Source organism: Mucor velutinosus (assembly GCF_035048745.1).
Source record: "Mucor velutinosus strain NIH1002 chromosome Unknown tig00001569, whole genome shotgun sequence".
Taxonomy (NCBI): Eukaryota; Fungi; Mucoromycota; class Mucoromycetes; order Mucorales; family Mucoraceae; genus Mucor; species Mucor velutinosus.
The window spans coordinates 1053495-1072839 of record NW_027041921.1 but is presented as its reverse complement, the minus strand read 5'-3'; the positions used below and the strand labels follow the sequence as shown (position 1 = coordinate 1072839).

The 19345-nt window shown below is 40.4% G+C and overlaps 11 protein-coding genes across 11 annotated transcripts; 5 read left to right on the top strand and 6 right to left on the bottom strand.

The window, feature by feature from the left end:
• Window positions 1-210: 210 nt before the first annotated feature.
• On the bottom strand, window positions 211-902 carry TVP38_4 (Tlg2-vesicle protein; the record flags this gene model as incomplete). Its single annotated transcript, XM_064831707.1, has 3 exons — window positions 211-315; window positions 371-773; window positions 835-902. 3 exons carry the CDS (start codon window positions 900-902, stop codon window positions 211-213), a joined length of 576 nt encoding a protein of 191 aa, XP_064677987.1.
• A 188-nt stretch (window positions 903-1090) lies between these two features.
• Window positions 1091-2253, top strand: TVP38_3 (Tlg2-vesicle protein; the record flags this gene model as incomplete). Its single annotated transcript, XM_064831706.1, has 6 exons — window positions 1091-1188; window positions 1247-1372; window positions 1428-1581; window positions 1637-1787; window positions 1854-1895; window positions 1967-2253. 6 exons carry the CDS (start codon window positions 1091-1093, stop codon window positions 2251-2253), a joined length of 858 nt encoding a protein of 285 aa, XP_064677986.1.
• Window positions 2254-2282: 29 nt separating this feature from the next.
• PEX11_2 (Peroxisomal membrane protein PMP27) lies at window positions 2283-3485 on the bottom strand (the record flags this gene model as incomplete). Its single annotated transcript, XM_064831705.1, has 2 exons — window positions 2283-2454; window positions 2515-3485. 2 exons carry the CDS (start codon window positions 3483-3485, stop codon window positions 2283-2285), a joined length of 1143 nt encoding a protein of 380 aa, XP_064677985.1.
• A 175-nt stretch (window positions 3486-3660) lies between these two features.
• On the bottom strand, window positions 3661-5233 carry SET1 (histone methyltransferase set1; the record flags this gene model as incomplete). Its single annotated transcript, XM_064831704.1, has 9 exons — window positions 3661-3968; window positions 4043-4191; window positions 4265-4305; window positions 4377-4508; window positions 4574-4581; window positions 4655-4804; window positions 4865-5024; window positions 5083-5093; window positions 5152-5233. The coding sequence occupies 9 exons, from the start codon at window positions 5231-5233 to the stop codon at window positions 3661-3663; spliced, it is 1041 nt and encodes a 346-aa protein (XP_064677984.1).
• A 4281-nt stretch (window positions 5234-9514) lies between these two features.
• Window positions 9515-10442, top strand: CCT8 (T-complex protein 1 subunit theta; the record flags this gene model as incomplete). The annotated part of the gene is made up of 6 exons (XM_064831703.1): window positions 9515-9656; window positions 9713-9812; window positions 9865-9984; window positions 10046-10127; window positions 10177-10319; window positions 10379-10442. 6 exons carry the CDS (start codon window positions 9515-9517, stop codon window positions 10440-10442), a joined length of 651 nt encoding a protein of 216 aa, XP_064677983.1.
• Window positions 10443-10544: 102 nt separating this feature from the next.
• ATC70_012531 (uncharacterized protein) lies at window positions 10545-11982 on the bottom strand (the record flags this gene model as incomplete). The annotated part of the gene is made up of 5 exons (XM_064831702.1): window positions 10545-10954; window positions 11013-11272; window positions 11329-11444; window positions 11499-11915; window positions 11980-11982. The coding sequence occupies 5 exons, from the start codon at window positions 11980-11982 to the stop codon at window positions 10545-10547; spliced, it is 1206 nt and encodes a 401-aa protein (XP_064677982.1).
• An 884-nt stretch (window positions 11983-12866) lies between these two features.
• IAH1 (isoamyl acetate-hydrolyzing esterase) lies at window positions 12867-13671 on the bottom strand (the record flags this gene model as incomplete). Its single annotated transcript, XM_064831701.1, has 3 exons — window positions 12867-12890; window positions 12960-13242; window positions 13658-13671. The coding sequence occupies 3 exons, from the start codon at window positions 13669-13671 to the stop codon at window positions 12867-12869; spliced, it is 321 nt and encodes a 106-aa protein (XP_064677981.1).
• Window positions 13672-14021: 350 nt separating this feature from the next.
• On the top strand, window positions 14022-15356 carry ATC70_012529 (uncharacterized protein; the record flags this gene model as incomplete). Its single annotated transcript, XM_064831700.1, has 1 exon — window positions 14022-15356. The coding sequence occupies one exon, from the start codon at window positions 14022-14024 to the stop codon at window positions 15354-15356; it is 1335 nt and encodes a 444-aa protein (XP_064677980.1).
• Window positions 15357-15485: 129 nt separating this feature from the next.
• Window positions 15486-16777, top strand: ATC70_012528 (uncharacterized protein; the record flags this gene model as incomplete). The annotated part of the gene is made up of 7 exons (XM_064831699.1): window positions 15486-15531; window positions 15587-15686; window positions 15746-15814; window positions 15873-15985; window positions 16040-16151; window positions 16202-16342; window positions 16402-16777. 7 exons carry the CDS (start codon window positions 15486-15488, stop codon window positions 16775-16777), a joined length of 957 nt encoding a protein of 318 aa, XP_064677979.1.
• A 312-nt stretch (window positions 16778-17089) lies between these two features.
• On the top strand, window positions 17090-18464 carry ATC70_012527 (uncharacterized protein; the record flags this gene model as incomplete). Its single annotated transcript, XM_064831698.1, has 6 exons — window positions 17090-17356; window positions 17415-17466; window positions 17522-17571; window positions 17621-17890; window positions 17948-18144; window positions 18197-18464. The coding sequence occupies 6 exons, from the start codon at window positions 17090-17092 to the stop codon at window positions 18462-18464; spliced, it is 1104 nt and encodes a 367-aa protein (XP_064677978.1).
• A 24-nt stretch (window positions 18465-18488) lies between these two features.
• On the bottom strand, window positions 18489-19279 carry ATC70_012526 (uncharacterized protein; the record flags this gene model as incomplete). The annotated part of the gene is made up of 4 exons (XM_064831697.1): window positions 18489-18605; window positions 18694-18887; window positions 18945-19017; window positions 19079-19279. 4 exons carry the CDS (start codon window positions 19277-19279, stop codon window positions 18489-18491), a joined length of 585 nt encoding a protein of 194 aa, XP_064677977.1.
• Between the last annotated feature and the right edge of the window lie 66 nt (window positions 19280-19345).

The window sequence follows — 19345 nt, the reverse complement described above, 5'->3', positions numbered from 1 at the left end:
AACAATTTATCTTTGAACACTAAAAATCTGGCATTATCATCCACATTGCAGCTCTGGCACTAAGCCAACCTGTTGCAACTTCCCTCTCTTTTGTATTGGATTACATATGGTCTTGATCTGACTACCACATGCCATAAAATGACTCTCCACTCATTCATCGCAAAACAGTCAATGTTCATGTACAAAATGTCGAGGTGGGTTTATACATCTTTAGAAATAAGCAACTGTATGTAAGATGGGGAATCCTGGATTTCTAAGCGTGAATTCTTCAATGATGCCATCCATATCTGCATCGATATCATTCGAGGCTTCAATCTAATAAAAACTATCAGACACACACTTTTCACCTGCATTTTTCATTATTGATTACCATCTGAGCTAGCTGTAATATCGCTCTACCACCCAATAAAGCATCTTCATGATTATCCTTGATTTCGACATTAATGACATGTGTGCTCTGGTTTAGATTTTGTCCACGGTTTGATAAATCCTCCACCACTGAATCAAAGCAACGTTCTTCACAGGTAATAATGACATCAAACAAATCTCGCGACTCATGCCATCTTTGTGGTGCTTCCTTGGTTTTGCGGTTACGATCAAGCATGCTTAATAAGCCATTTTGTGTGTACAGTGCTTGATCTTGCTTCTTTAATTCTTGATATACTTGTTCGTAAGGTGTACCAAAGGGATAGATGTTGGGTTTATCGATAGCTGGACCGGGTAAACGCACCATAGTACCTGTACCATAGGAATGCACGTTGAACCCCTTCTTACTAAGGATCGTTTCTCGCATGTTGGGATGGGATGGGATTGCTTTGGTTCTGCAATACTTACTTTAACACATGGTGTGCTTCCATTGATCTGTTTTGGTTACTAGCGCAAATGACAGCGTACTTGGCCATGGTGGAATATGAGGTGATAATGAATTGATGATGAGAGGAAAATGGACCTCAAGCTGTTTCGAGCAAGACAATCAAGAAGGAAATGTGACTTCAAGAAAGCGGATGGACAGGATTATTTGGCACAATTACAGGACACGTAACTAATCGGCCACCTACTGCCTTTCTTCCTGCTTTACATTTACTACAACATGGCTGCTATTCAACAAATCTCCAATGCTTCTGATTTCCAAAAGCTTCTCACTACAACAGACAAGTTGGTAGTAGTCGACTTCTTTGCAACTTGGTGGTAAATGCTTACTACGCGTAGTGGTAGATGACAATGATGATTAATACTCTTTCCATAGTCAACCATGCAAAATGATCTCTCCCTTCTATGCCCAACTCTCCACCAAGTATCCTCAAGTAGTGTTTGCTAAAGTGGATGTAGATCAAGTTAAAGAAGTTGCTGCTGCCTGCAAAGTTACTTCCATGTAAGTGGTAAAGGGCTGGATGAAATGCTATTTATGCTAAACAACTACCAACTAGGCCCACCTTCCAATTCTACAAGAATGGCAGTAAAGTTGTGGAAATGAAAGGTGCCAATCCTCAACAGCTTGAACACTATGTCAAGCAGCATTCAGGTGATGCTGCTGCCTCATCCTCAGGTTCTGCAAAGAAGAGTGTCGGTGTTCCTGGCTTCGTAAGGCATGAAAAGTGGATAATAAGGGGGTTGCTTGCTGATAGTCATTGTGTAGGTTGACTTGACTGAATTCATCACACCTAACCAAATGGACGCATTGAACCAACAAGAAGAGCATAACGTCAAGAACATTTTCAAGGACGATGATACCTTTTTACAAAGTGATGTCGATGAACAATTGATCATTAGTGTTCCTTTCAACCAACGTAAGTAACCTAGGGACCTGAGAATCATGTACGCATATGAGACTGATGTGTATCCATTGGTTTTAGCTGTCAAGCTCCATTCTTTGAAGTTCAAGGTGTCTAATATAGGTGAGTGAGAAGAGAAATTGACCTGTTGTGAGTGTGTATGTGTATAAATGCTGACCTTTGTTTTGACATAGCCAATGCTCCCAAGACAGTCAAGATTTTCACAAATAGATCCGTACTGGGCTTCGACGATGTTGATTCTGTCAAGGAAACGCAAACACTTGAACTCACTCCAGAGAATTTCGAGGAGGATGCAGTTGTCAACTTGAAATTTGTCAAATATCAAAACATCACCCACATCATGTTATTTATTGAAGACAACCAAGAAGATGAAGATAATACGCAAATCCAACAACTTGTATTCATCGGCTGTCCCGTAGAGGCCACCAATATGAGTGATTTCAACAAGGAACAACAATAAATTGCTTTATTAATTGAATGTGTATAAATTTATTCGTCATCTGTCACCCATTGCACAATTTCCTCGACCTCCTCTTCCTCTTGTTCGTCTATTTGAGCATTGCCATGTAGATTCCATCGTTTATGAATCATGAGTAGCGCAAGGAGAACTGGTAAATGGATCACACTGCCAAAGAACAGCTGCTTACCGGTTTTATCATTGCTGCATAAATGGAGAATGTTAATAACAAATGTGTCAAATCAGCATACTCGATGAATTTACCTGTTTCTCCAAAATTTATATGCGCCATAGGCCATGGCACCATTGACCACTGTAGAATCAAGAGCAAACCACCATGAAGTCATATCCAAGTAAGGCACAGCTATGCAGAGCGGGAACATGGCCAAACTGTATCGTAATGAGACACGAGCATTCAGTTTGGGATCGGTAACAGCCATCATACGATATCCGGCTTTTGAATAATCAGCACGCAGATTCCAAGCCAATGCATTAAAATGTGGGAATTGCCACGCATACAAAAGACCACCTAATACCCAAGCAGCTGGATCTGTTAGTGTGTCAGTGACAGCCGTATAACCCATCATGGGAGGAATAGCCCCCACCACAGCGCCTATCCACGTATTGGCAATGGAAGATCTCTTCATAGGTGTATAGACACAGGTATATAACAGGATGTTGGCAGCACCCAATGCAGCTGTAATTGGATTGACACATGTAGCCAGCAAGGAGACACCGGCAACGCCAGTAAGAGTACCAAATCCAAAGGCATGTGTCTGTGATAATGCTCTTCTACCGAGTACTCTGTTTCTTGTACGCAGCATTTGTGCATCGTATGGAGTTTCAATCCATTGATTGATTGCGTTGGCAGAGCCTATACAGAGCCCTGTACCCAGTGTAGTTGCAATAAGCGTCGTGACGGTACTTTCACCAGGGGCAATAGCATAGCCCGCCATGGTTGTCAATGTAACTAGTGCTGCCAACTTGAATTTAACAAGTTCCTTATAGAGGCCTGGCATTTTACCGAGTGGTGGGTTGGATTCTATCACTTTGAATTTCGTTACACGTTGAGGAGGCGAATCTGTCAAATGTTGTTTTTGTTGGAATATGGTTGGACATGAACATACTCGGATAATGTGTGATGAGGACGATGTTGATGGAAGCGATTTTGCAATGATGGGATTTCTCATCTGAACCGCATGTCTGGACAATGCTGTTACTTGCAATCGCAACATGATGGTAATGCGCTGGATATCAGTAACAAGAGCTGAAAGAAAGAGAAAAGAAAAAGAAAAAGAGAATCACAAGAAATTTATTTAATTTTCAGACTATGTGTGTGTGATAAGGCCATGAGCCTGCCCTCCTCCCACATCTTTGAACTTGAGAGCAATCTTTTTGGGTTTGGTAAAATTATGCAGTTTCCAATACTTGATCAATACCTTCATTAACTGGCTGAATATTGTTTTCACTGTTTGTACTAGAAGAACTGTTCTTTAAGCTATGTCCAAAGTGATTTGAAAGAGTAACCATGTTGATGGCCTTCTTGAATGTGCGACGGGCATTGAAGTTGGTACGCAAGTTGGGCAACAAATCTCCACCTTCCTCAGTGGATTTGCTTTCATCTGAAATGGTGAGCAACCATTCATGTTCAAGAGCCTGGTGTGCAGTGATACGCTCATCAGGATTGATGGTTAAACAACGGTCGATAAAGTTCTTGGCTGTTGTGTAATATCAAACGAAAAAAAAAAAAATCAGCCACCACTCCCCACTCTCCATATCAAGAAAGACATACCTGCTTGGCTGATGTTCTCCCAACAAGGATCGTCATAGTTATAGTCAGCATTCATGATGGCTTGCATCTCCTCAACATTGTTTGATCCCTCAAATGGAGTGTAACCAGATAATAAAAAGTAAGTGATTACACCAATTGCCCAAAGATCGCTAATGCGAGAAGGGATTATTAAAGAAGGTTCCATGTTTCCATCTCGATTTAAATATTCTCCACTAGACTTACACTGGCTTTCCATGTCCTGTTTTCTTGAAAATCTCGGGTGCCTAGCATATAAAAGGTGAGTATCTAAACTTGTGTGCGCACACTTGTAAAAAAAAAAAAAAATGACATGTACCATGTAACCAGGAGTACCACATGTCGTCTTTAACGTGTGGAATTTATCAGTATCAATGATACGAGACAAACCGAAATCAGCAATCAATAAATCAGAATCCTCATCACGTTCACGAAACAAGAGATTTTCGGGCTATACATGGCGATGAGCAACTGTGTTCGCTAGTGCTTGCCTTCTTGTACAGTGTTATAAATTACCTTTAAATCTATACAACCGAGATTGATGAGATGCTTGTGTGATTTATTGGTTTTCAAAAGGAGATGAATATTGTCACTTACCGCGATGAACAATTCCATTATCATGGAGATAAGCAACAGCACTGCAGATAGTTTGCACAATTTTGGCAGCATCCTTCTCAAAGTAACTGCCCTTTTCACAGATACGATCAAACAATTCACCGCCTGATGCTAAGTCTGTCACAAGGTACACTGTAGAATAGACGCTTGAGTCATCGTAATGCTTTTACATCATCTTCCAAAGTTACTTACAGTTGTTGACAGTTTCAAAGTAATCAACCAAGCTCAAAATATTCTTGTTCCCTTGAGAAATACGTTTCAAGATGTTGATTTCGTTACGAATCATATGCTCACGACCCTCCATCAACTTTTTGTTGATAATTTTACAAGCATAGTACTTGCCTGTATCGATCTATACACACAATGGCTTCATTAACACTCGTTTTTGAACTAGAATACGTTTGGCTTACACGCATGGCCTCTGTAATATATAGGCACATTAGAGTTATGTCGATTCAAAATATAAGCTGCAATATTACCTTTGACTGTGGCGTAGGTACCGTTACCAAGGACTCTTCCGGTTTTGTATTTACAAGGCACTGTTACGGGTTGGCGAGACATAATTACTTTTTTTTTTATAGATGGTAAAATGAAAAAGAAAGAAGAAAAGAAAGAGAACGAAAAAAAAAAACAAGCTTTAGCTTTTTATGAATTGTCCTGTTGAACAATCAGAAGTGGAGAATCAAAATATATCACATTCATATTTCAGGCAAGCAATAGAAAAGGGAGAGTCGCCGAGCCACTTTTAGTGTGTACATCTTTTTCCCTTGAACAATCGATATTACACAGAATGTCTTCTGGTTGTACAGTTTCCGATTTATACATGGAGCAAATCCGTGTTTGCTCCATGCGTCATTTTTGCTTTTTCAACAATCGATAAATGCTAAGCAATTTCAAATGCAGTAATAAATGCGCGCCTACTGAGCTGATGTTCTTGAAGTCTAAATAATGAGATTTGCTAAATACAGATCCAGTGGCCATGAAAATTGAGAGATACAAGTGCAGATTGGTCTCAAATGCTGGATCAGCGTACCTTTCAGCCATTTGTGTCAAGATTGGGGTTTATACTTTTTCGAGACGTTTCTGTAAATCTAAATTAGACGTATTTATCATTTTGAAGGTGATGGTTTGATGGTGCAGTGAATACAATTGACAGTTGCATTTGAGTTTAATGGTAGCTGTAAGACTTTTTGAATATCTGCTTCAGATTAGGCGATAGACTCATTGAATTTACACTCAAGGGTGTCTATATTATAAATTTGCATCAGGCTTGTTGCGGGCCACCTTAAAAATTCTTATAGACCACCAACTGACTCAATATTTATGGCACTTCAGTGCAGTGTTAGGTATATTGACTCGTATAATACAGAATGTTATATATGAACACTTGTCTCTTTCTATGACGACGCACGTGCTTGAGGCCGGACTTGCCATTGCTTTACATTGTTTATATGTATATATGAAGGTGTTGTTTGTCAATGCTAGGCAGCGATCTAATATTGAGTACAGGACAAGACTCAAAAAACCTTGTTCGCATTCACAAGCACGCCCATGGGATCCTGAGTGAAGAAGAACGACAAGCCAGAAATCATACCAATGAGGATGCTTACACTCAACTAAATCTTTAAATAAGACTGGAGCTAATTCTTGGTGAAGATAGGCGCATTCAGAGTATGTTAACTGTTAGTGAGATTGTATCCATCACTCCCAATGAATATTCTGATACAAATTCTCAAGATATTCTCACCACATACCGAAATAAGTCTTCAACCACTGGCATGAGTCTCTTTTAAACGAATCAATGACACGCTTACTGCCTACATGCCATGTTGAAATGCTGCAAATCATGATTAGGAAGGTGCGATTACATATATCTCGGTGGGGAGCCAGGCTGACTGGCGTTGCCAGATATAGAAATGCCCGAAAAAAGGAAATGAAGGTATTTAGGTTAGGCGATAGTCCTACATCCAAAGTACCCTCTACAACTTTTACTGCACATACAACCATCATTTATAGAGTATTCAAAAAAAAAAGTTTTATTAATAGCTTCTGTCCAAATTTCGCAAATTTCAAAAATCACTGATTCCTCATCATTAACGCATTCCATCTAAAATCAAATTGCACCATCGTCTTCTCCGCAAAAATTCGCTATAATAATATGCTACTTTCAAAGCTCTAGCATCACTTTTTCAAAAATCGATGTTCGATCGTCCAAAAGTTGAAAACCTCAAAATCAAAAAACATTTTGTACATCCAGGTCCTCATAGGTGAAAAAATTAGAATCACATAAAACTGAAATATGCTGTAGAATAATGGTATTGGAGCAACTTCTAAGTGGGAATATTATATTGGAAATGCATACTTCATGAGATAATCAGCATTGGAGATGCTATTTTTAAGCGGGGGAATATACATACTTTAATTTGGAAAAGTTATTATTCTTGAATAAAACAAGCTACAGTTGTCTAGTCTTGACAACAAGATTCCTCAACATGTCAAGTATCTATTGATGACTTAAAATTAGCAAGTTAATATGGCCCTTTTCGTACTCTCCGATTTTTAAAATGCTTGGTCAAATGCACACTTGTGAGGTGTACACATGCGGAAAGTCAACGAAGATTCAATTTCTAATATTCTGAATGATAATCTATGGGATTACAAAATCTATCGACTTTAAAATTACGCGTTTCTTGACAGTAACTACCCCTTCAAACTTATATGAAATTTGTAGAGAATTCAAAGGAGAATACAATGGTATTTATATCAAGTTTCTGGTGTACATTGTTCACCTGATATTTGGTACGATTGTTTTTGCGATTTTTTGGCTGTTTTCTAAAGATTGATCAGTATCTGTCATCAAAACATTTTGTTAAGCATTACTAAATATTGTAGACCAAAAAAATTCCTATCGAATGAGCTATTGCTTGAAGCTCTGGCATAACTCTATCATGAAATATTGACAATATTGTCCTGACCAAAAAATCGTTATTAGATTTTTTGCTTGCTATCACAGGCAGATTTTGAAGAAAAATCCATGATTTTGCATGATACCCTTTTTTGACCATATCTTGACAAATACTCACTGGATTCGCACAAAGCAAAGACCATTCGATAGCTCTATGGTTTATTCATTATAATATATGGGTTTTAAGTACCAGATACACGTTCCTTTTATGAATTTGCTCAAAATCTTATATTTCATGAGCTACAAGCAGGGGATAATCAAAACTTTTTTTATTTCTCTATAATAACCATACCATCGTATACAGAATTGAAAAAGAAACAAGAGCTACTAAGCTTTAGGCTCGGGTTTACTTGGTAAAATCCTGAGGTACAGCCCTTTGAAAATTGGCTATTTTGACTATTTTTCCTCATTGTTCGTCCACATTGTCCTCAACAAGCCTAATTCAAACACGCCCTAATCAATCAAAGTACCCTCTACAACTTTTACTGTACATACAACCTTCATTTATATAGTATTCAAAAAAAAAGTTTTATTAATAGCTTCTGTCCAAATTTCACAAATTTCCAAAAATCACTGATTCCTCATCATTAACGCATTCCATCTAAAATCAAATTGCACCATCGTCTTCTCCGCAAAAATTCGCTATAATAATATGCTACTTTCAAAGCGAATTTCAATTCGAAATTCAAAGAGAAATCAAAAGAGAAATCAAAGCGAATAGAGAAAAGGCAGGAACTATGATGTTGTTCTATAACCTTCAAGGAAGGCTGGTTTTTGAGACGGTTTATCTCGCATGGCATCGATAAAAAGTTATTCAGAAACCTAAATATAGTTACCATATCTTCTATCTCAACAAAGCCTTACAGTAGTGTTACCATGATCTTTGAAGATAGACAGTATCGCTCAGGATTGAAGAATGTTAAGGACCTAGCACGCATAAATAAGACGGAGACGATATTATAGTAAAAGTATTGAACATGGATGAGAAGAATTAGGCCCAAAAAGATGGGTTGAGCAACAAGGATATAGCAAAGTTTTCAATGGAGAGCCAAGGACATATTGTGTATATTTGTATATTATTATAGGCATAACCTGCAAAGCGGGTTATTGTAAGCTATCATCAGTTGATGAGAACCGATAATCAATAGAAAAGTGCCGAGCGAAAAGGATCAGATTACACAGCTTGAAAACTATGCTATGATGAGGATGAAATGGAAGGTTTGATAGTGATAGCAATGATTTGGATTGGAAAGTCAAGTTACTTTCATGTAACCGTCATGACATTTGCTACAATAAGGGTGGTTCTGGCTACGTGTTGCTGTATAAGAAGTGCTTTGTAGATGTTGGTTGTACTATGTGCGGTTTGTTGATGTTTACCTTTTGTACCATCTTAAGCGCTGACTATTGGGAGTGAGGATTTCATTTGATCTTCATCCATATATCTAGTATTACACGTACATATAAACAACAGCACTATGGATCGATTTATTTACTGTTGCAATGTGATACGCTTTACACTCATCATCGCCATTTGTTCCTCCAGAGAGAGTCATTTTTCATGATATTGCTCCACTTGCTTTATTTAAAAAGACATTGTAAATAAAAATCCTTTTAAATGCCAAGCTGCATATTGAAGAGCAATACTAATTGCTTGGCCATTTTCTTTTACATGTCAAACCTAACAATAGTATCGAGGTTATCCCACATTGAGTATTGTTGGCCCACTCAACACAGTGATCCAAGTACTGGAAGCTCCATGGTAACGTATACCTGAGATTGAACTGCCTAAACACAGAAGCCACAAATTGACAATGTCTGGTTTCTTTTATGGTTGCATCTCTTTTCCTCGTTTTACACTAATACAGCCACAACACAGTATGTCAAACTATGAATGCAGTCTTCAAGGTATCATCATTGGACAAGCACAGAAAGAAAAGTTTATGCAACGTCTTGTTGGCCTTTGCGGAAACGATTCAATGGTAGACCTGTTTGAACACGAACTCGTTTTTATCCCTTCCAGTAAGATGTGCCTCTTAACTGTTTCTCGTGATTAAGAAACTGATACGCTACGCTAGCACAAACCCCAGTTGGGCCTGCTCGTAACGATGATGTGGTGCTTCGACTTCAATCCAAAATCCACAACGAAAAAGAATACAGCATGAAATACAGACAATGGTTAGACACAGCAAACTCGATAAGCGTCATGATACCTAACATAACATTCCAGGTTTCTGTGTTTACAAGGCAACCCTGAACCACAGCGCGCAAGAACAGTTACAGTGCGTCCTATTTCTCGTGTGCAATTGTCTGGAGATATCTTTCGATTTATGAAATCACTAGGCTATAGGTAAAATGGAGCGATTGTGTCTGTGTGAAATGCTCCTCATTGATTTTTCGTTGTTACGTAGTTTTGCGTTTGACGTTGTGCGAAAGGGATATTTGTTGGCTTATGACAAAGTCTTGAAGATTACAGTTACTCAACTTTACAAGGTAAATTGAATAGGCTATGGCAGCGAACTGGGAATTGATTTTCTCCTAGTGCAAGAAAATTAAGGTGGAATCAGCAGTACCGATAGCACAGGAAGAGACTTGGATTATTGAAGTAGCATGCACAGCTGTACCTCAAGAGCAAGTGAATCAAATGGCTGAACATTTGAACAAATTCAAGAATTTACTCATTGGGTAAGCAATGACTGAAAAAGTAAAATGTGATTATAACCAATACTCATGTTTAAATTTAGTGTGGTCGACCTTGAATATGTGGATACAAGGGCTTTACAGAATAGAATTCCTTACACAAGCTAAATAAATTTGATACCATTTGATTTGATTGATATATGTCTTTATTGGTTGCAACTATGTATAAGAATGGGAAATTGTGTATGTGTATATTTACGAATATTAAGTTTAAGCAGAAGGGGCAGCAGGTTCCATGTCTGTCAAGTTACCACGAATGTCTTGCTCCATTTCAAGACTCTCGAATAAGCTCTTAAAGTTACCAGCACCGAAGCCATTGTGGTTGTTACGTTGAATTACTTCGACAAACAAGGTGGGACGATCCTCAAGGGGTCTGGTGAAAATTTGCAAGAGATAGCCATTCTCGTCGTAGTCGACCAAGATGTTCAAGCTTTGCAACACATCCAAATCCTCGACAATGGGGCGCTTGGAGACCTTGTTGTGAGTAACCAATGCAGCACGGAGAGTGTCATAATAGGAAGCGGGAATAGTGAGGAAATCACAGCCTCTTGCCTTCATATTTGTAACAGAAGTGATGATATCATCTGTATTGATAGCAATGTGTTGGACACCAGCACCACCTAGAAGCAGGGTATTGTTAATATCTTATCGAGCTGCTGCATGCCTTATTCAACGTACCATAAAAGTCAACAAATTCTTGGATTTGCGATTTCTTTCTACCGACGGCAGGCTCGTTGATTGGTACCTTGATGCGTTCCTCAGGATCAGCCATGACGACAGAACGTAGAGCACTGTATTCAGTGAACACTTGCTTATCATCAACCGACCAGAAACGATGGAAATCAAATGCCTTTTCATAGAAATCGGCAATAGGGTTCATCTCGCCATCAGCTTGGTTACCAACAACATGATCAATGAATGCGAGAGGGACATGGGGCCTATTCACAGCGTGTTAATTCCATATCTGACCAGATAACGAAAAATCAAGTCTTACAAGATAGCATCAAGAGGATCCTTGTATCTTAATGAGGTGAGAGAGTCCTTGTAGCCAGGCAAGAAGATGCCCTTGTAGTTCTTGCGTTCGATCAAGGTGTGCTCAACATCACCGTACTGTAGAGATGTGAGTGGATGCTATTTATCTGCAACTGTATTGCTTCTACTTACTGTAGCCAAAGTAGCCATGATAACTGTACCGTCCTCATCAGTGATCTCCTCAGGCTCCTTGATAGATTTAGCACCTCTGGCAATAGCCTTGGCATACACAGCTCTACAATCCTTGACAGTGAAAGCAACATCTTTAACACCATCACCACGGCGAGCGATTTCGTTTGCCATTTCTCTCATTGTTTCGGGATGAATAGGGCTCTCAAAGACAAAGATGGCATCACCTTGCTTTACAACATGAGAAGCAACATCTCTGCTGCCAGTCTCCAAACCACGGTAAGCGAGATGTTGGAAACCAAGTCGGGTACAGTAGTAAGAAGCAGCTTGCTTGGCATTAGTTACAGTGAATTTAAGGTGATCAAAGCCAGAATAAGGGTTTGCGACTTGTCCATTGGAAGTTCCGTTCAATGCTGGGGCCTAAAAAGCAAGTTTTACATGAGTTTTTGCATTGCAATGGATCATTTCTGATCTGCAATATTACCATTTTATATAAGATTGTATCAGAGAAGGGGGGGAAAGCTTAGAAAGAGTGTTTGATTTACAAGGAAACAAAATAATAATAAAAAAAAAAAGACCAAGAAACAAGGATTGAAAGCATCCCTTTTATATCAATTTTTGATGAGCATGGCATTTTCTGGAAGAGAGAGCCTCACAGTGGTAGACAGAGGGATAGTTCCCACGGTTGCCAAATAAATTGTACTAGGATAGGCAGTTGTTCACTGCTTGATCATGGTTCTTAAATGCTGAAAACCGAAAAATGAACTCAGGAGGTTAGGAGATAAACTGCTCCGGGCTTCACCCATCTCCATTTTGTGCATTGAGAGTCCATCAATTACAGCTATATCTCGCTCATAATCTCAACATGCTCACTCTTATTGGAACATCTTGCTCCTTTATATGCCGACCTTTTGTCTTTGAGTGCTTCATGTTATGTCCTTGAAACCACATCCGGAATTTTGACTTGATCCATGTGACCAATTGCCTTACTGGCTCTGTTTGTTTGAAGAATGATGCATGCAGTGGGGTATGACGAACGGCTACAATCTCCTGGAGACCGCCCGATGAATCAACTTTATAGTTTACGCTTGCTTTCTCACGGGTTCACTTGGCTCTTTCCCGCCCTCGACTCACAGTGTATATTTGATGAACGGCAGATCAATTCTCCCTCGCATATACAGTCTCCTTTTCTCATACAATAACATTTCCGTGTTTATACATTTAAGCACAGCAAACATTTGCACTTGAATCCCATTTCTTTCCTCAAATTTGCATTACACAATCGACACGCATGTATAATTGTTCAGAAATAAAAACAGCCTTTTCTTTTAATGATTCAAAAAAAACAAAGAGTAGATTATTTCAATATGTTTAGATGTTGGAAGGGTAGAGCATCTATGAAATCAATCACAAAGATATATTAGTAACCATGGCAACCACCAATACATCTCAGATCAAACTTACAACACGAACGGAAGCACCGAAAACCTTGGGAGGCAAGTTCTTTCTGAAACGAGCCTTAACAACACCGTTGGTACCGTGAGTGCGAGCAATACGACCCCAGATGACACGGATCTTGGAACCATTGACTTCACGTTGAGCACGGTAAACATAAGCAACACGCTTACCAAGGTAGAATTGAGCATCCTTGGTGGTTTGGACACCTTCAACTTGGATGAGAGAAACGTTAGGGTTTTGGGTGCGCTTGGCACGCTCGAAGCCCAAAACACGGCCCTTGCTGTAAAGACTAATAGATCCAACAGAGCGTCATTAGTCTACTTGTGCGCCTTGTTGCCATCTATCCATAAGCCAGCAATGCACATCCAAAGCGAACAATTGAAGAGATTGAATGAAAACCCCATGTTTGCAAATCAACTATTATCAACACTTGACGGCAGCTGTGTAGTATAATTTGAATGCTGAAATTGCTGATCATCGTCATGTAAATGTGCTGGTTTTCGTATCTATCATCTCGACATGATTTGCCATGACTCCATCATCAACCCCTTTCCTAATTTCAAATCCACACTTTCACTGGTCGCATCGTATCCCGTTGTGTTCTCTCTTTCTCAAGCTCGATCGCCATTGATGTGCATCACTGTGTACGTAATCGCATGGATGCATGGATGGATGGATGGATGGATGGATGCTGAGGTACTTACCGATCGGATCCCATGTCTAACTAAATGTGAGGAAAGAGAAAGGACTCAAACTGTGCTGTGCGTTGAATTAGTTGTGCACCCAATCCACCCACCAAAATTCTAGCTAAGCTGAGCTTACCCAATCAGACAGAACACATACCGGACACATGGTTTTCATGGTAGATCCCGACAGCAATTACTATATCACAACCGCACATGGTCTTGATTGAAACAATCAAACATGGTCTTTTTGGCTGTATTCTATACCAAGAATAAACAATACTTTAAGCATAGAGAGGGTTCAAAGGAGATTTATATTGGAATACCCCATGAATAACTCAGTGAAAAGGAGGACCCTCCCTTTTCATCCTTTTCTTCCATCTACATGGAGCACATTTTGCCTGAACATCAGCAGTTGAATTCTAGTCTCAAGTTCATTAGACCTTCTACAGCGGATAGATTGAAAGAAAGCATAAAAGAGGTTCAGAAAACATTGCTGTACAGTTATGGTATTCGTTCAGAGCCTGTCAACAGTGACAAAAATGATAGAATCCTCCTCCAAATCAGTGCCGATCCGTTGAGGCTCCAGTATTCTCCACCAAAGCATGATGACAACATAGATGATGCCATATTCCAACAGCTTCGTTTTCCCCATCTCAAAAGACCATTGCTCTCGCCAGCGCCATCCAATGCTTCATCGGCATCCTCTTCACCCGCTTTGGGTCTAAATTCTGCTGCTGCTTCAGTCTCCAATGAAACGGCTCATGCATCGTCCATCAACACATCATCTGCTGCTTCCTTCCTTGCTAACTTTATGTCTCCTGTAGCGACCAATTCGGCATGCAAAGTAAATCAGCATCCAGATGAACCAAACGCAACCGTTGATGACTACATACTGGGCGATTCGATTGGATTTGGCGGATTTTCTACAGTGCGAAAGGCAACACATGCACAGACGGGTCACATTGTAGCTGTCAAGATCATCCAGCATCAACACATGAACGAGTTGAGCTTAACTAGGCTTGACCGAGAATTATCCATCTGGCGCTCGCTGAATCATCCCAACATTGTTCATTTACTCAAGGTGATTCACGTAGAGGCACAACACATAGCGTACGTTTTCAATGATTACTGCAGTGGTGGTAACCTGCTGGGCCATCTGAACAAGCACAAGCCTATGGAAGAGAAGGAAGCGAAACTACTGTTCAGCGAGCTATGTCAGGGCATCCGGTACCTCCATGTAGATCGCCGTGTGTGCCATAAGGACCTGAAGCTGGAGAACATCTTGCTTGATGGTGACGGACACATCAAAATTTGTGATTTTGGATTAGCCATCGACATCCCTCAGCAACAGATCCATCGACATTGCTACAAAAAGACAAGAAAGCAAGATGGCTGCTGCGAGCTAGAAACAGCTGGTGGCTCTCTGGCCTATGCAGCTCCTGAGCAGATTCGACAAAAAATGCCTTTAGTATGCCCCAAAACAGATATCTGGTCTCTGGGTGTAATTTTGTATACGCTGACTGTAGGCTCCCTGCCATTCATGGATGATTACGATCTACGATTGCAGCAAAAGATATTAGAAGGTCATTTCGAGGTGCCACATGACTTGGCCTTGTCAACCGCCTTGAAGGAATTGATTTATGCATGCTTGGCTTACGAGCCTGAAAAGCGATTTGATATACAAGACATCTTGCAATCCAAATGGATAAACGAATAAAGAGAAATGTGTGTCATATGATTTAAGGTGACGCTATTCATGCGCATTTTGATATCAATATATATATAAAAAAAAAAAAGATAAACCACACTTGTATCATCTTTTCTTTCATTTTGTATATACGACAACATGGAGAGAAGCGCTACACATGCAGGTTCCTGGTATACTTCAGATAGTAAGTAGCTTTTGTCCGTTTGCTGCTGCACAGAAAGTTTGACAACACTTGATAGAAACACGTTTGAACGAGGAGCTCGAGTATTATCTAGACAAGGCAGTAAAGAAATCACAAGAAAAGCTTCCTATCAAGGGAGTTAGAGCTATCGTTGGGCCGTAAGTATCTCCATTGAAATAGTCTATAGCAACAGGCTTAGTTATAATCCTACCTATAGACATGCAGGCTTTAGATACAGTGGGCCTACTGCCGGATTTGCTTATAAAGCAGTTGATACTAGCAACATGTAAGTTGACGACAACAACAAGATAGATGAGCAGAATCTGACAACATGCTACATGCAGAAAGCGTGTCTTTCTTTTAGGACCTTCTCATCATGCTTACATTGATAGCTGCAGTTTATCTAAATGCTCCACATACGAAACACCATTTGGCAATATTAGATTAAACAGAGAGGGTAAGCTGATTTTGCATATGACCATGGATGATAAGGTAACTGATAGACACGTAGTGATTGACGAGTTGCATGAGACTGGAAAGTTTAGATGGATGAGTCAAAGCGTGGATGAAGATGAGCATAGTCTTGAAATGCATTTGCCATTCACGTACAAGATCTTTGAAGAGTATGTATACAATAGCGTAAAGCAGATGGAGTGCTCACATCTTGCCCTAGTAAAATTGATGATATTTCTCTTATTCCCATCTTGGTAGGCTCTATTTCTGCCACCAAAGAAAAGATGTACGGCCAGTTGCTTGCTAAATACTTGCAGGATCCTCGAAATCTGTTTATCATTTCATCAGATTTCTGTCATTGGTACTTGTAGACAGTGATATCTCGATTGTGTATGTAGTTCTCACATTGTAATGGTTTAGGGGTTCTCGCTTTCGTTATACTTACTATACAAAGTCTGATAAATTGGACGAGAAACCAATGAATCTTGGATCCACCAACAAGAATCAGATTGAACGACCTATTTACGAATCTATCCAAGATCTCGATATCCAAGGCATTGACATTCTCGAAAGCTTGAGTTTTGATAAATTTCAAGCCTATTTAGCCGACACTCAAAATACGATCTGTGGCAGACATCCTATCGCTGTTCTCATGGCTGCATTGGAGTCATTGCGTGAAAAGAAGGGGTCCTCCAAGCAAACCCTCAAGTGCTTGCATTATGAGCAAAGTAGCCAATGCAAAAAGTACACTGATAGCAGTGTAAGCTATGCTAGTATCTATGTCCAAATTGAATAAATACAACATTTCCAAGTCATTGCAAATGCGTTTGTCAAACAGATATCCCCGCATCCAAGAAAAGGGAAACATGCCATGCTTTCATCAGTCTCCGTCTCTACTGGAACGAGATCTCTAATGGCGATGCTTTAAAGCAGCTTGTGATTGCTCTCAACCTCTGCTACCATCCTGCTGATTTGATAGTATGGCACTGTAATTACCTTTGCATTCATTCTCGTGACTGGTGCGATGTACGAGTATAGTTTCTCTAGGAGATGGAATTCATAATGGATGCTCTTTTTCTCTTATTTTTCTCTGCAAAAGTTGACATCCATGGCTGACGATAACCAAGAAGCGCAACAGCAAAAGTACAAGAAGCAACAGCAGCAACAAGGCCAACAGCAGCAGCCAAATTCACAGCAAGGACAGCAACAACAGCAGCAAGACCAGCAACAATATTATGCACAAATGCAGTATGAGCAATCCCTTCAAAACGATAGCCACTCTGTCATTTTGGTCACTGCTGGATACGATAATACAGTGAGATTCTGGGAAGCGCTTAGTGGCATCTGTTCAAAGACAATCAAACATCCCGACTCAGTAAGTGATTGCTTGCGTATGTCTGCAATAGCAACTGAATCCATGCATGCTATGATAGCAAGTAAATAGACTCTGTATCTCGCCCGACAAGACCATACTCGCTGCAGCAGGTATACTACAGTCATCTTTGGTTGGTTGTGTCAATGCCAACACTCGTTTTGATAGGAAACCATTCTGTGCGCTTATACGACATTGCAAGCAACAACGATAGCCCAGTAAGTGATAGAGCATACGGATGGCCCATTTGACTGAAACGACTTCTAGTTTATTGTATTTGGAGAGCACACAGGCAATGTGATTGCTACTGGATTTCACGGCGAAGGACGCTGGATGTTTACAGCCAGTGAGGATGGGCATTTGAAGATTTGGGACACTAGATCAGGTCGCAATCCAGTTCTCACTCGTAACTTTGATAATGGAGCACCCATCACTGATGCTGTCATGCATGCAAACCAAGGTGAATTGATTACCTGTGATCAGAATGGCGCTGTCAAAATTTGGGATTTAACGGCCCATTCATGTACGCATGAATTGGTAAGAGAGTGTACTGGGCTTTGGCGTGTGTAGACGACTGACCATCGCATGATGCAGGTGCCTGAAGAAGGCGTGCCCATGAGATCAGTTACTGTTGCCTCTGATGGCTCCATGTTGATCGCTGTCAACAACAAGGGCAACTGCTACGTGTGGAAGCTCTCCAACGGCCCCGATTCAAATGAAGTAGAGCCCATCCATCAATTCCAAGCACACAACAACTACATTTTGAGGGTCATGTTGAGCCCTGATACCAAGTAAGTCTCTGTGTACACTCTCAAGAAGTTCAACTCACGCACATTCATCCAGGCTTTTAGCTACTTGCTCGGCAGATAATACAGCCAAGATCTGGAACACAGAAAAGAATTTCGAATTGTTATTGACACTGCAAGGACATCAACGATGGGTGTGGGATTGCGCGTTTTCAGCAGACTCGGCCTATCTAGTGACAGCCTCCTCTGATCATGTTGCAAGGTTGTGGGAGCTTCAGAACGGAGAGACGATCAGACAATACAACGGCCATCACAAAGCAGCAGTCTGTGTTGCATTGAACGATCTTTCCGTGGCGTATTCATAAATAAAAGGGTTGATTATATACCATTTATTGCTTTGCGGTGTAAAAGGAGTCGAGTATGTGGTTTGGCTTTTGCGTAAAGATGATGGTGCGAGTGCCTTGGTAGGCTCGTAGCAAAAAAGGCTTCAACCTTGGTAAAAGGTGCTGTGTGTGTGTGTGTGTGTGTGTGTGTGTGTGTTTTTTTTTATATGAGTGTCTGTATAGGATGTGATGCGAAAATAGAAAAACTCACCTCGAATACAACGACCATTTTATCCTCGTCTTTTACCAATATCGCCATGTATGATTTTATCTGCCAAAAACTGATGCCCTCGTTGATGATCACATCGTCTATTTTGTTCCTGTTGATGAAGCGCGACACTGATGAGCCGCCCCAGTAGGTTGTTTTGACTTGTATGCCCACATCGCGGATAGCTAATATGCTTTCTATATGCATCACAGATCAGCACGCAGGCCTGGCATGAGCCACACACAGCGACATACCTTGTCGAACCGATTTCCGCTTAGCAAAAAGCCATATCAGCGCTGTTGTGATGGCATACTGGTAGAGCCGAGACTATACGAGTAAGGTCTGGTAAATAGGGCTGATCCAGGCAGCATGGCCGGGTGATAATTACCTTGGCAAGGTATAGTGCAATGGACCATATGAACACATCCAGCAGATGGATGGTATTTGATGATGACTTGACAATGTATTCGCGCGCTTGAAGACCGGGCAAAATACGACATGTCATGGATTCTAGTGTGTATATCGACTCTTGTTCTGCTGCTGCTGCTGCTGCTGCTGCTGCTGGCACATTGTCTTTTCGCTTTGGCATGGCTCAAATTTGGAATGGAAAAAGAGAGCATGTCTCCAATTGAAACTCCCAGCTTGTATTAAAAGT